Source organism: Microplitis demolitor, chromosome 9 (genome assembly GCF_026212275.2).
Source record: "Microplitis demolitor isolate Queensland-Clemson2020A chromosome 9, iyMicDemo2.1a, whole genome shotgun sequence".
NCBI lineage: Eukaryota > Metazoa > Arthropoda > Insecta > Hymenoptera > Braconidae > Microplitis > Microplitis demolitor.
Genome location: NC_068553.1, coordinates 3,501,859 through 3,518,627, shown reverse-complemented (window position 1 = coordinate 3,518,627; position 16,769 = coordinate 3,501,859). Strand labels below are relative to the sequence as shown.

At 39.0% G+C, this 16,769-nt stretch overlaps 1 protein-coding gene across 1 annotated transcript; it reads left to right on the top strand.

The window, feature by feature from the left end:
• The first annotated feature begins 378 nt into the window (after nucleotides 1-378).
• Nucleotides 379-10,660, top strand: LOC128668569 (uncharacterized). Its single transcript, XM_053741779.1, has 2 exons — nucleotides 379-1,118; nucleotides 8,447-10,660. Exons 1-2 carry the CDS (start codon nucleotides 1,082-1,084, stop codon nucleotides 8,992-8,994), a joined length of 585 nt encoding a protein of 194 aa, XP_053597754.1. The 5' UTR covers nucleotides 379-1,081; the 3' UTR covers nucleotides 8,995-10,660.
• Nucleotides 10,661-16,769: the final 6,109 nt, after the last annotated feature.

Below are 16,769 nucleotides of genomic sequence, written 5' to 3'. Positions count from 1 at the left end.
ATGATCTACTTATTCATTTTACTACAACTACTCGGTTTTATGGAATGTAAAGAGTAATTCAATTAATATTATCGATTATTTAAAACAAAAATAATTTTGTACTATTTTTATTAAAATTAATAATTTTTTAAAAATAAAACTTACTAAATTTAATGGATTATTTATTCAGAACCCAATGGAATTATTTTGCTCTACCACCATTATTAAAAATGACATTTACTTATAAAATATATGTCTTAGTTTTTAAGTAAATTAATTTTTATAAGTTAAGTTATAAAATTGCGGTTGTTGATTGCAAATAATAACGAATTAAAAAATGTTTTAATTGTTACTTGTAAATAATTTGTCACGATATTTAAATATCGTGGCAGTCTCACATTAGGTTGGTGAGCAACAGATGGCAGCACACGCTGCTCTCACGTCTCTATACTCATTAATTTTATGATTATGTTGTTTATATATAAGATTTTACATTTATTATTACGCTATTTGTATTTAATTAATCCAGTAGGTGAAACCGGCGCTGAAATCAGCAAAAATTACTGATTATAGTAAGTTTACAGGTATAATTTATGGGGCTGGAATTTAATTATTAGTTTTGTTTATATGCTTGCAATTATTGTGGTTGGTCGGCGCATGCGCGGCGACGCAACCGTTGTCAGCAACAAATTTATTATATTATTACTGAAATTTATAATTATTTCATATGCACTACTAATGATTTATCCATTTAAATTATTGTTAATTAATAATACATAAAGTAATTGGGCATTGGACGTTGGGAATTGGCAAGGCTACACAATTGACATCGGGTACGTCAGCGTTGGTAGTATTTGAAAGTAACAGGCGACAGAGATACTACTCCAATGGGTTAAAATGAGATGCACATATGAAATATGGCCGGTCGAGGTGCCGGCATGAAAATCACGTGCTGCCATGGGCAGACGTGGATAATCATTTGTTCGAGCAGGGTGTGCTGTTGCGTGCGTAAACATTTTAAGTGGTTTTGTTGCTGCATATATATACGTATATTGTTGGCTAAATTGAGCTGATTTGTTTTTTATTCATATTAACACTCACGATGGAGCCTATTCGCTACTTGTACTACGACGATGACTGTAAGTACCTTTGGTAAATTCATTGGCGTGTAGCTTTGCATTCCCGCGTTGGTGGCCATTTGCAAGCGTGGGAATTTCACGTATTTGATAGTGTATTAGTGTGGTATTATTGAGTTGTGATTGCAAGCATATGAATAAAATTGGTAATAATCGCGCCCAGTGGATGATTTAATTTAATCACAGTTATTTTATTATTTAAATAGCGACTATTGGTTGTGAGAAAAATATTTTTGTTGATATTATTAGTTTACGTCACGTGATTACCATCATATGCGACCGGGCTGCGATAGTCTAATATATGTATATATATATATATACAGTACACAACGCTGAGTTGTAATATTTGAGTTATAAATTGTAGTATGTTGGGTATTATTTATAACTGAGTATTGATAAAATTTATGAGATATTACTAATTTGAGTTAATAAATATTATTAATTTGCGTATCAACCACTAATAAGTTGAATTGGAAATTGTTAGTATCTGAGTATTAATTATACAATTTTCATTGAGTTGAATTGAATTATTAATTATTATTTAGTTGAATATTGGTTAAGAAGTATTATTAATTTGCGGAACACTTATTATAAATCCGAGTTTTTAATTATTGTTAATTTGAATTAATATTATGTTCATTTTGATTTGAGTTGTAATCAAATATTTTATTATTTGCGTTATCAAGTATTTTGCTATTGTTGTTCCTGTGCGAGTGAACCACTACCCACTAATATTTATGTTTGTTCACTACATTTATTATTTATGCACAAAAATTATTATTTGAATTAAGTTATATGCGCATACTATTTTTATTACTTTTGTAAGTGATTTATCATTATTTTGAGCATTATTTATGTGAGTATGCGTCATATATATTGGCTAATTAATTAATTAATTAATGGATAATTAAACAAATGGTCACCAACCCGGCATTTATTTAATTTTATTATTTTAATTACTGCGATCTTTCTTGCTATCCTTTTTCCTAAATCTGAAATCGCTATCCTGTCATTTTATTTTATTTTCATTTTTATTTTCTCCGTTGGGGTATTTTGAGTTGATTTTTTTGTTCGTGGGGCACACGAACTGGCGCCCAATTAGGATTTCTAACCCAGCCTGAGCGGAGCAGCTAGTCCAGGGAGATTCAGGACATCTCCAGGTGGGACATTGGACTCGGGGTTTATTTTATTTTCCAGTTTCAGACCAACGGAGAGGCATAACGGCTATTGAGCGTTCCCCACACTCCGCCGTGGGTCGCGCGAAATAGAAGAGAACGTTATATGGCGCCCAACGTGGGGCCAGGGAGCCATTAAATCGTACGGGTCGATTTTATTTTGAATTTCAGGTCTAGGTGCGGAGAATTAGGTTACAAGATCAGATCTCGGGTTGTTTGTTACGATTGCTTGGTTATATTTTGTTTGTTATTTCACCAATTGGTCGACTTTTTGTATTCGTTATTTAAGTCGGTACGTTGTTTTAAAAAGAAAATGGATTCGTGGCGTCAAATTTGGGATGAATCCAGCGCATTGTTAGACGCGTGCAAGAGAATGCGTGGTGGTAATGGGGATGAGCCCCCAAACGGGCAACCAAACGCGGACCAGCAACCTGTACCTATCCCATTGGCTGCGGAACTGGCATCAGCGGACAGACGTCCAGAAGATGAGACACTTGATTTAGAAGACGGGGATGACCACGATGGTGATGATACACTTCCCCCATCAGAGCTCACGTGGTTGATGGACCAACCACCGTCCAAACTCAAAATGCTGTTGGCCAGTTTTGGGTTATCGACATTTGGATCGCCACAAATATTGAGAAATCGATTGAATCGATACCACCAGAGGGCGTTAGGGGCTCTGAACGTAAGATGGAGTCCAGCAGTTGACGAGATTCCATCTGATTCCAATACAATTCCTGAATACGTGGATGTGCCAGCTCTTCGGGAATATCTGCGTAGCCGATGGTTGAACCACCACGGGTCAGATGAAGTCATTCGGGACCGGGTGAAGCGTCTGATGGACCGGGACGATGGCAAAGAAGCCTTATGGGACCCCTTGGTGGATGAACTGGTCCGGGAGTCAGCTGTGGGCCGTGAACGGGCCGAGGTGGCCATCCTGGAGAGAATTCGACCGATGGGAAGCCAATTGGGAGTACCTGCAACGTCTGGGGCTCCAGTGGTGCCAGTGACAAGTGCACCAGCGGTCGCTGTAAGCTCAGAGTCGTCGCAACCTGGGCCAATGGATGCATTTGCGACTCATCGTGATATTGTGGAGGTATTACGGGTGTTCGAGAACAAAATCACGACGATGGTGGCCAATATGACCGTCGGACACACAATGGCGGCTGTGACACGGCCATTGGACCCATTCCGAGCATCATCACCAATCCGGAGTTGTGCTGTGACTACATTACCCTCCCACTTGAGCACCATTCACACAGCAGCTGGACCAATGGGAGGTCATGGAGCTGTCACGCGCACAGTAAATTCAAGTGGAACTCAGATGAGCACATTGCCACCGGCATGCACTACATCCACGTCAAATGTGCATGTTAATTGGCCACCAGAGGCAAACCAGGGTCAGGGATCGACCCATCACCACCGCCAAAGGGGATCACAGCATCGTGACGACGATTCAGACTCCAGTGGGACTCAGTCATGGTCGTCAAACGATTCATATGCTAGTCAGAGGGCAGAACGACGGTCAAGATCGAGGTCACGAGGCCGTGACCGTGATTACGGGGCCATCGCGCGTAATTGGAAGCTGTCATTCGCTGGGGATGGCTCAATGACTGGGGATGAATTCCTGCGGCGATTATCAGTGCTCATGCGTAGTGCGGGTATTCGTCACGCAGATCGTTTGGCAGTCTTGCCGGAAGTATTCACTGGCGTGGCTGCAACCTGGTGCTCAGCCAATTTCGAACGGTGGACTCGATGGGAACAATTCAAGGATGAATTTCGAACCTGGTTCACTGGAGGAAGACGCCAGCGGGAAATCAAAGCCGATATCAGAGCTCGGAATCAGGGCGACAAGGAGTCAGCCAGAAATTATTTGATTTGTTTGCAAAGTCTGTACTCGAGACTACGGCATCCACCAGAGGAGTCGCGACAGGTTCGTCGTGCGTGCCAAGGACTACGTCCAGAGTACTGGGACCACTGCCCAGCTGGTAAGTTTGACACTTACCAGGCGTTGTTGTATGAGGCGACTCGTTTGGAGGAAAAATGGCGGGCTATGAAGACCAGACGAGCCCCACCACCACGGGAAGAAGCATTCGTTAAAGAATGCTCGTATGCATATGGCCCAAAACAACCCCGTGAACATAAAGGGTTGCTTCATGCCGTGGAAGCGCATGAATCTGTGAATGGCACTCAGCAACAGCCACCAGTGGAACAGGCCAAACTTGGAAAGGCCAAGAAACGGGAAAAACGTAAATTGGGACAAGACTTGGCCCCAGTGGGTATTACAGCCAGTACCAACACCCAAGCTGGATCAAAGGCACCTGTGGTGAGGCAGAATCCCCCTCCAGCAGCGCCAGTGGTACCATTCAGTGACAGTACCCCTAATACGTCAACATCACGTAACATGGGACGGTTGAACCCGTGTGTGCCATCATTCCGGCGTCCACGCTTCTGCTTCAACTGTGGTTCACTGCAGCATCTGAGTTACGACTGCCGTGAACCTCACCGTGATGTGTGTCCTCGATGTGGCACCGTGGGCAAGACTGCAGTAACTTGCCAGTGTCCACCGAGGTCGGTACAGCCAAAAAACGCCAATGCGAGCCGTCAATAGAGGGTGACGGTTCCCATAGCGTGGTAATCCCTCAACCGACAGTACAAACACAACGTATTCGGGTCAAGGTCGAGGTACACGCCAGCAGTCATCCGTCCAATGGAGGTTCTGCGCAAGAATTAGACGCGACAATGGACGTGTTGACGGATACGTTACATGCAGTACAGCCATCGTGGGATCGGGCGAGTTCACGAATCACCAGTGGGTTTTGGAGGTTCAAGACAGGGCGGGCTCGGCCAATGGTTACAATAAGTGCTGCAGGAATGTCTCGCATTGCTATTATTGACACGGGTGCCAAGACTACAGCGTTTGGGTCATTTGCCAAGGAACTTATGGACTCAGGGTGTCCATATATGATGGAAGACACACCTACTAGATTTGGTATGGCCAATCATACCACCGATGAGAGTGGAGGTGTGATTGGACCGGTATTTAAATTGGATAATGTCGAAGAGGTGACATTTCCAATCCACTATATACCACGACTGGGGTCGCTAAATCTAATTGGTGTGAATTTCATTGACCACTTCCAGATGCAATTGGACCTGCAACGTAACTTATGGCGGATACGCGATGGCGAGTGGCATGAGTTGAGTCGAGAAACGGCGGTTGGTGCCCGGAAATCACTGTGTGCGCTGCAAGAGCTGACTGGTGAGGAAACAAAACGGTTGCAACAGTTTATCGAACATCAGAAGAGTTTGATGGCACCAGGGTTGGGTTTGACGCATTTGGTGGAGCATGACATCAGGCTGAAAACACATAAACCGGTCAAACAACGGGTCTATCGGCGATCGCCAGTGGTGTTGGAAGCCATCCAAGAAATTGTGGATCAAATGGTAACTGAGGACATAATTGAACCAGCGGCGTCGTCCGAATGGCTAAGTCAACCGGTAATGGTAAAGCGACCCAATGGAAAGCACAGAATGTGTGTGGATTTCCGAGATGTTAATGCAGTGACCGAACGTGACACCTATCGGTCACCTCCAATACATGAAGTACTGGATGGCTGTGGTGAAGCCCATTACATTTCGACAATTGATATGAATTCTGCGTATTATCAGATCCTGCTGACTGAACAATGTTGGCCATATACAGCGTTCTGGGTACCTGGACGAGGCCTCTATCAGTACAAGAGGATGCCAATGGGGTTGTGTAATGCGCCGGCCACCTTCCAGCGGGGAATTGATCGTATCATCACCCCAGATCTAAAACCGTATGCTGCAGCGTACTTGGACGACATCATAGTGAGCACTCCGACATTTGAAAAACATCTAGAGGTATTGGCAGAAGTCCTGAGGCGGATACGAGAGGCAGTGTTTACTTTAAATTTTGAGAAGAGCAAATTCTGCCAATCTCAAGCTCGATTTTTGGGTTTCTTGCTGGATAAGGATGGATTGAGGCCAGACCCAGAAAAAAATCGAGCCAATTGTGAACTATCCGACACCAAAGACCGTGAGACAAGTTCGGCGATTTAATGGAATGATCAACTGGTATCATCGGCACCTGAAAAATGTTGCCTGCGTAGCTGGACCCCTATTCAGGTTAACACGCAAGAATACCCAATGGAGGTGGACTGAAGTTGAGGAAGCTTCATTCCAGGCATTGAAACAGGCCCTAGTAGAGGCACCAGTTTTGAGTACGCCTGACTATTCTTTGCCATTTGTGTTATACACCGACGCCAGTCAATCGGGATTGGGTGCAGTGCTGGTCCAACGGGAAGAGGACAAAGAACGATTGATTGCGTGTGCCAGCAAATCGTTAACTCCAGCGGAAGCCAACTACAGCACCACAGAAAAAGAGTGCCTGGCTGTGGTGTGGGCAGTGAGGAAATTTCGTCCATACCTGGAGGGCTACACATTCACGGTGGTGACAGATCATTCCAGTCTCCGGTGGTTGATGAATACACGGGACCCCACAGGAAAATTGGCCAGGTGGGCCCTGGAATTGTCTGAATATGACATGCGCATTGAGTATCGCCGTGGGTCGGAACATGAGGCCCCAGATGCCTTATCCCGGCGATTCGAAGGAGATGAAAGCCCGATAGACGAGTTAGATGCCCTGGACGGTGATGCAGAGGATGATTGGTACGCGGAAAAGTGGCAAATGTTGGAAGCCGATCCAAACTCGATAGTGGGATATCGATTGGAAAATGGCCGAATGTATAAACAAGTGTCGGCACCAATGGAGAGTTTGATTGCTGAGGGTGAAGGAAGTTGGAAACTGGTAGTACCACCTACGGATAAATGGTGGGTATTGCAACAGGCTCATGACCACCCCCAATCAGGCCATTTGGGAATCCGGAAGACCCTGGATCGGACCAAAGCACGGTACTATTGGCCAGGTATGGCCAAGGATATTCGTCAGTACGTATCGGAGTGTGAAACATGTATTGAGGCTAAGCCGGTCCAACAGAAGCCGCTGGGATTGATGGAGACTCGCGCGCCACTGGAACCATGGGAAGTGGTGGCTGCAGATACCATGTCATTCACTCGGTCAAAATCGGGATTCGCCTATCTGATAATTTTCGAAGACTTGTATACACGCTGGATTGAATGTGTTCCAGTACGGGCAGCCAACGGAAAAACCGTGGCCCATGGGCTCAGACAAGCGGTCCTGAATCGATGGGGTACTCCAAAGGTGTTTTGGACAGATAACGGCCGAGAGTATGTAAACAAAGATGTGCAAGCCCTCGTGGAAGAGTGTGGGATACAACATATGACTACGCCACCGTATCATGCCCAAGCCAACCCAGTGGAGCGGGTCAATCGGAATATTAAGACCATGATCATGAGCTATTTGGAAGATGACCATCGGGAGTGGGATAAGCACATACACGAGTTTCAATTCGCTTATAACACGGCCAATCATGAAAGCTTGGGAGTGAGTCCAGCTTTCCTCAACTTTGGACGAGATCCGTGTCCGATGAGATGTTATGGGCACCATAATGATGCAGTTCAACTCAATGCTGATGTGGATCGATCAGCCTGGATAGAGCGCATGGATCGAATGGTGGATTTGAGAGATGTGGTCAACCAGAACATTCGTCGGGCTTCGGAACGATATGCCAAGTATTACAATAAAACTCGCCGAGTGGGGGTTTTTAGAGTCGGGGATCATGTGTATCGGCCAAACAAGGTGTTGTCCAAGAAGAGCGACCAAGTGGTTGGGAAGTTGGCTCCAAGGTTTGTCGGTCCATTGGTGGTTGATAAGGTGGTCACACCAGTGATTGTTGAATTAAAAACTCTTGAGGGTAACCCAGTAGGTCGTAGTCATATAAAATTCCTGAAGCTGTTCAAACGGGCTGAGAATGTGGCACAAGCGATTGAAGGTTCAATCGCCCTAGCGTTTATAAATTTGGTGGCGGCCGCGTGATGTAGCTCCAGTGGTTTGTTTATGTCTAGCTAGCTTCTGTTTGTGTTACTGTCTTCCGCTTACTCTATGCTATACTCTGGTTTCTCCAATGGTTACTGCTTACTTCTTTTGCTTGCCGGTATACCTCTAGTGGGGTTAGAATAGCCACTTTAATCAAATGTTTCTTTCAGACTTGATGTGTGTCAGGAACTGGGTCCACTACGGGGTGGCAGCCCCAGTATTGACTGCGGACCAAAAGGAAGCTGGTCGTAAGCGTATGAGAGAGGAGTGGCAGGCCGAGCGAGAGCGCGAGAGCCAACCAGGGACGGCCGAATGGAGGTCGGTCGTAGAAGAGATGTTCTTCAATAAGGTGAAGGCGTGGAAAATCCAGTGGGCGGCCCGGGTGGTGCAGCCAGGTTGTGGACGATGTGGGAATTGGGCCCATGTGGCGCGAGAGTGCACAGGTTTGCCAAGGGAGTGGAAGCCGTTTTGCGACGAATGTGTCGCATTTTTCGACACCGACACTTGTCAGGGGCCACATGGACGCGCCCGAGTAGCTGTGCGAGGGCGTTGCATGATCTGCTGCAACGTACGGATCCGCACTACGCCACAAACACCCCAGCGGACCGCTCGTTGTCCGGAGTGTAACCGCACTGGATCTGAACAACTGTGGGCGTTACCAACTGTTCCAAAATTCACTTGGGATCCGGAAGTGCTCCGGCAATACTCCTTAAACTAACCATTGGGGTGGTTACGTTATTGGCTTTTGCTGGGTTTACATATTTATCTATTTTGCGATTTTGTGTTTTGTTTATTGTTTGTTTGATCGTGTCGGTAGGCGGCCAAGTACAATTTTAATCATTGTTTGTTTTGTATTCGGTTTTCAGTAAAATTAAACGCCACACACCCAATAGCCCTGCATTATACTCATTCAACTACCTTTCCTATACCTAAACGTAGCAAGAAGGTAAGTGATGAACGACACTAATCAACACGCCAGTGGATGTAGAGACTGCTGTTGTCTCGGCCAGAGGTCTTGCAGAGGGCTAAGACCGGCCTGGTGGGGGGGTGTCACGATATTTAAATATCGTGGCAGTCTCACATTAGGTTGGTGAGCAACAGATGGCAGCACACGCTGCTCTCACGTCTCTATACTCATTAATTTTATGATTATGTTGTTTATATATAAGATTTTACATTTATTATTACGCTATTTGTATTTAATTAATCCAGTAGGTGAAACCGGCGCTGAAATCAGCAAAAATTACTGATTATAGTAAGTTTACAGGTATAATTTATGGGGCTGGAATTTAATTATTAGTTTTGTTTATATGCTTGCAATTATTGTGGTTGGTCGGCGCATGCGCGGCGACGCAACCGTTGTCAGCAACAAATTTATTATATTATTACTGAAATTTATAATTATTTCATATGCACTACTAATGATTTATCCATTTAAATTATTGTTAATTAATAATACATAAAGTAATTGGGCATTGGACGTTGGGAATTGGCAAGGCTACACAATTGACATCGGGTACGTCAGCGTTGGTAGTATTTGAAAGTAACAGGCGACAGAGATACTACTCCAATGGGTTAAAATGAGATGCACATATGAAATATGGCCGGTCGAGGTGCCGGCATGAAAATCACGTGCTGCCATGGGCAGACGTGGATAATCATTTGTTCGAGCAGGGTGTGCTGTTGCGTGCGTAAACATTTTAAGTGGTACTGTTGCTGCATATATATACGTATATTGTTGGCTAAATTGAGCTGATTTGTTTTTTATTCATATTAACACTCACGATGGAGCCTATTCGCTACTTGTACTACGACGATGACTGTAAGTACCTTTGGTAAATTCATTGGCGTGTAGCTTTGCATTCCCGCGTTGGTGGCCATTTGCAAGCGTGGGAATTTCACGTATTTGATAGTGTATTAGTGTGGTATTATTGAGTTGTGATTGCAAGCATATGAATAAAATTGGTAATAATCGCGCCCAGTGGATGATTTAATTTAATCACAGTTATTTTATTATTTAAATAGCGACTATTGGTTGTGAGAAAAATATTTTTGTTGATATTATTAGTTTACGTCACGTGATTACCATCATATGCGACCGGGCTGCGATAGTCTAATATATGTATATATATATATATACAGTACACAACGCTGAGTTGTAATATTTGAGTTATAAATTGTAGTATGTTGGGTATTATTTATAACTGAGTATTGATAAAATTTATGAGATATTACTAATTTGAGTTAATAAATATTATTAATTTGCGTATCAACCACTAATAAGTTGAATTGGAAATTGTTAGTATCTGAGTATTAATTATACAATTTTCATTGAGTTGAATTGAATTATTAATTATTATTTAGTTGAATATTGGTTAAGAAGTATTATTAATTTGCGGAACACTTATTATAAATCCGAGTTTTTAATTATTGTTAATTTGAATTAATATTATGTTCATTTTGATTTGAGTTGTAATCAAATATTTTATTATTTGCGTTATCAAGTATTTTGCTATTGTTGTTCCTGTGCGAGTGAACCACTACCCACTAATATTTATGTTTGTTCACTACATTTATTATTTATGCACAAAAATTATTATTTGAATTAAGTTATATGCGCATACTATTTTTATTACTTTTGTAAGTGATTTATCATTATTTTGAGCATTATTTATGTGAGTATGCGTCATATATATTGGCTAATTAATTAATTAATTAATGGATAATTAAACAAATGGTCACCAACCCGGCATTTATTTAATTTTATTATTTTAATTACTGCGATCTTTCTTGCTATCCTTTTTCCTAAATCTGAAATCGCTATCCTGTCATTTTATTTTATTTTCATTTTTATTTTCTCCGTTGGGGTATTTAGTGTTGATTTTTTTGTTCGTGGGGCACACGAACTGGCGCCCAATTAGGATTTCTAACCCAGCCTGAGCGGAGCAGCTAGTCCAGGGAGATTCAGGACATCTCCAGGTGGGACATTGGACTCGGGGTTTATTTTATTTTCCAGTTTCAGACCAACGGAGAGGCATAACGGCTATTGAGCGTTCCCCACACTCCGCCGTGGGTCGCGCGAAATAGAAGAGAACGTTATAAATTTAAATCGGAAAATATTTATTAATTAAGACTTAGTTTCATTAAAAAACAATTATTAATTAAATAAAACTGTAATAATTAGGTATTTGAATGATTAATAATTGATAAGTAGATTCTTTTATTTAACAAGAATCAATCATGGGCCACTGATTCACCAAATAGTGGCCTAACGTTGCGAACCGATAATCGGCCAGTTATAAGTAACCATTCATTGGCCAGCCATCGGCACCATCGTATGACTGTCGTTTCCGGTACGGGAAGTCATATACCGATATGAAGCCAGTAATACCATAACATATACATCCAAAAATTTAAATAAAAATTGACTACCCTATCTTGATGAAAAATTAATCGGCTGCTTGTAGTTAATCAGGTTTGGGCCATTACTAATTGCCAATGCTTGGCCGAGCGACTGAAGTCAGACATCGGCCAACCTACGGCATTTTTTCCATTAACGGCAACTTTCTATGGGTTTGGCACATATGAGTGAATATAGGAAATTTTTAATTTGATACGCTTTTTTGCAGGTTTTTCAGACGTCAAATTTGATTTTTACTCGGAAACAAACTAAATTTAGTCTGTTATTAACCGCTTGTAGATCTAACACGGGATTTTTTTGAAAATATAAATCGTAGTAGTAATAAGAGATTTATAAATTTATTTTAATTTTCTTAGTATTTGAAACACTAATGCGCTTTCGTAATAAGATGTCCCAAGAATTTTTATGTTATCTCCTTGCTTAAAAAATCTGATCGATTCTTATAGCTGTATGTACATGGTCCTATACTTCACTATAGCACTTCTAATATAACTTATTCATTCTCAAAAAATTCTATGAAAATTTATGAGATCTACTGGATTTTATGGGATTTCCTAAACAGGACAAATGCCAAGAAATTTTCGATTTTATCCAGTAAATAAGAAAATTTTGTTTTGACATTTTAAGAGTTATTCTATCACTTTATTTCAATGCTATAAATATTCAGTCAAGACAATTACAAATTAAGCTGTAAAACTTTCATTAACTGCCGACATTTTTAAACAAAAGATACTGAATGAATAGTAAACAAAACAAAATCAATTCTGTAACTAAATGTTTTTTTTCATAAATATTGCCGATAAATAAAAATTTTATAAGTCGACGATTTGATCCAGTTTTGTCTTTGCGAATTTTCAGATCTAAAATTTTTTAAAGTTCAAGAATTAATCTAGTTGTGTCTGCCTGTAACGCAATTGTTTTTTTAGAATAACAGGTCGAAAACAGCTTAAAATTATTGTAAAAGATCAAAAACAGGTCAAATAGTCTAAATAGACTGAAATCTGATCAAATTTTTCGAATGGAGTTAAATATAAAAAAAAAAAAATCGGTCTGTCGATTGACCCTGTGGGCCAGCCCTACAACTTCCCGCCCATTCCGAGCTCCTTCAGATAAAAAAAAACGTGGATACATTTTCGAGTTCAAGAAGCTCGGAAATACTTTTGTATGCCTTTGTTTTCGAAAGATAACGTTTTTTAACATTTTTTCTACAACGATATCTTTCGAGAGAATAATCCGATTGAGACGCTTAAGTTGGCAATCGACGCGATCTATTGAATTCTACAACTGATCGAATTTTGAAATTGATGTATCGAGTTGTTTTTGAGAAATTTCCAAAATACTAGAAATTTTTTTTTTTTTTTTTTCAATTCTTCCGTTAACGGTTTCTCTTGAACGAATAAACCGATTTCGATTGTTAAGGCGGAATTCGATGCGGCTTACGAAGTTTGGGAGCTGATTAGATTTTGGAATCAATCCATCAAGCGAATTAAAAGTTATTAAAAAAAAAACATTTTCAAAAAAAATTTTATTTTTGAAATATCTCCGAATGTACCCGACCGATTGAGCTAAAATTTTCAGTGTTCATAGTAAATAACAAGCTGCGTCGAATGACACCACGAAAATCAAAATCGGTTTATCCGTTCAAAAGTTACAGAATATTCACATACGTACGTACGTACATACATACATACATACATACATACATACATATATACACTCGGACTTCACAAATTTTTGAAAATTTGCAATTTTCTTGGCGGGAAGTTAAAAAATAAAACTGAGTAAATATAAATTAAAATATTTAGTAGATTCAAAAGGAATCAAATTCTTCGAATATTTACTTTGAATGTCATTAAAAAAAAGAAAAAAGATTTAGCACATTCAGTGAATTCATATTTTTGAATAAGTGGTGTAATTATTACTCTGAATTTTTAAATATCCACCAACTTTTAGTAATTCACTCTTAGAAATTATCTTTAGCTGAAAATAAAAAATAAATCAATGACAAATAAATAACAATAATAATAATAATAATAATGATAATATTGTAAAATTATTTCTCAACTTGAATAGTTGACATACGTTTTGAGACATTTTTTGGCCCTGAAAAGGGCCGTTTGATTTTTTGGCTTAATAACTAAAATATTAACTTTTTTATGGGTGGGTTATTCATTTTTTTGGTGCAACATAAGAACGGTATTTTTTGATTTTTCGGGATGGTTTACGGGATTTTATAAGCAATATTTTCTTGCGCACTGCATGACCGCATCTTAATCTCTCCGTCAACGATTGCGACCTCCACATACACGTCTTGCACTTTAGTTTGTCGTTGAGATGCTTCATGCTGTGGCGACGAAATAATAACTGATGAAAAAACACCCTCTGACATGGTTCAAACTGACACTTGTACAGCACTGGTTTTTGAAAAATGTGATCTTCACGAGCCGGACCAGCACGTGAATCTTCCTCCGGTTTTGTAGAGCTACCACAATCGTCGCTATTAACGCTTCCTTCAAAAAAGCCTTCGACAACTTGATTGAACGACCAATCGTCCTCGAAGACTATTCCTGCACTTGGAAGTTCCGTAAAGTCTGTGGGTTCCATTCCCATGGTCTTCATGAAATCGTCTACGCTCGCCATTTCAACAAATTCTTCAAGTTCTTTTGCACTTTTAACTTTTAAAAATGAGCGTCCGTACTCTGCGGCTTGAGCTTGCACAATAATGTACTGTTACTGACCCTCAGGTATATATAGACATTTACGTAGGTTCTGCCGATAATTTTAGGTCTTAATTATTGTTGGACTGTGGCTTCACCTGATTCGTTCGCCTCAGCCGACATCAAGTGCACCATTGTAAAAACGTAAGTTTTATTTCCCACTTCAGGTATTCTTCTACTTTTCAAGAAAGGTTCATCGTATGCTTGTCTTTATGGAAGCATGAAATAATGATGTATCTAAATATTATATTCAGTTTTACCATCTTCTTTCGAATTTTCAATATTACTGTTTAAAGTAATTTATCCATCTCCATGTATAAATGTCTAGAAAACTTGATAAAACATAGTAATATAAAATATGTATAAAAAATATATTTTTAAGAAGACTCACGCGCTCCTAATGGTTGTCTAAAATACCAGCTTTAAGATTTAAAATTCTACAAATTTGAAAATAAATATACCATACATCTACTATTAATATTATATGAGAATTTACCGTAGGATTATTCAGATAAGAAATGATTAAAAACCATGTTTTTTCTAAAACGATTCTTTTTCGCTGTTAACTTTTTAACTTTGAGCTCTCAAAAACTAATAAACGAAAGTTAAATATTTGAAAAATATTTTCGTCGTTAAAAACGATGAGAAAAACTTAGTTGAAAAAATTATTTTACTAGATGATAAATTGAGGAAACATGGAGGACAGACACCTTGGCAACGCTGCTAGAGACAGCAGTTATTTGGCTCCAATTTTAAAAACATTAGAAATTATAAAAAAATTTTTTTTTAGTAGACTCGAGCGTTTATGTATGTTTACAAACATTTCGACACATATCTATCAAAGAGAACTGTTGCCATATTATTTTAAGTTCTTACTATGAAAGTATTTTAAATATTCTCATTTCTTAACCATGAAGACACGTGTGCAAATAAACTACAAATAATTTTTATGACTGAAAAAATGAATATTAATCATGTTTTTGTCGGCTGAAAAAATTAAAAAGCTTAGTGGCTTTTTTGAGACTTTTTCTAACGCTAGAATCTTCTTAATAACTCAATTTTCTAGCCGATTTTCGTATATATCTTATGTAGTATGAATGCAATTTAAAATATATATTAAAAAAATATCTAAGAATTTATAAAAAATATAATAATGGAAATGTAGAAAAAATATATTTTTACCCGTATATTGTTGTGCAGTATAAGATATATTTTTTAAATACTTCAATTACATTAAAAATATATAAAATATATCCGAGTCGTTCAAAGATTAGTTGATTGAAATTTTTTTTTATACATATTTATATATTTTTATGTTGAGTGGGGGGGGGGGGCAAATCGGAGTACCTAAGGATATAGTAAGTTTTTGAGGACTAACATACGCTAAATCTTTTTTTTTTCATGATATTCAAGGTAAGTAGACAAGAATTTTAGCTGCCGTTAATAAATAAAATTTTCACTCCTGGCGGGCAAAATGGGGTACCCTGAAAAAAAAAGCTGAAAAATTAACATTTTTGAAATTTGATCAAATTTTATTAAATAAAATTTTTTTTTTATCTAAAATACATGAAGAAAAATTACATTTAACATCATTGGTGGAAACAAAGGCAGTTAAATTTTTTTGTGGGACAGAGAGGCCTCCCTCCAAAAAAGTGATAAATTTTTTTTTTTTTTTTTTTTTTTGTAATTGAATTTTTATCAATTAAAAATTAAAATATTATTTTCGAATATTTTTAGTGACCGAATTTGCCCCAGCTACCAAAAATCAGCCGAAAAATGAATTAACACATCAATTGTTTTTAATTTGACGATAAAAATATGAAAGAATCATTTTTCAGGACTTTCGGCTGGTCCATTTTGTCCTAAATGTTATGGGCAGGGCTAAAAATGCGAAAATATATTCAATTTTTTTTTCAATTTAATAATAAAAATTTGAAAGAATTATTTTTTCGATTTTTCGGCTGGACCATTTTGCCCCAGGTGTCACGCGTAAGGCTTAAAATGCGCAAATATATCGGATATACAGTAATTAGACAAAAAAAATTTTTTTTTGTTTTTTTAACATTTTGGGGGTACTCCGTTTTGCCCGCCTGCCCCGTTTTGCCCCTCCCTCCCCTATTTTCAACATATTTTTTTGGTGTGCAAGTACAATAAGACAATATCTAGGCAAAAAAAATATTTTCATAATACATTTTTATTTATTGTGTCTAAGGATCGGGGATGAGGTTGACGACGTCTGTCCGGTGCTGATTCTAAAACTTTATTTCTCAACTTGATGGATTTAAAATCTGAGTTTCAAGCTCTTCATTAGTAAAATTACTACTTTGAGTATATCTGATTACTATAAATATTTGT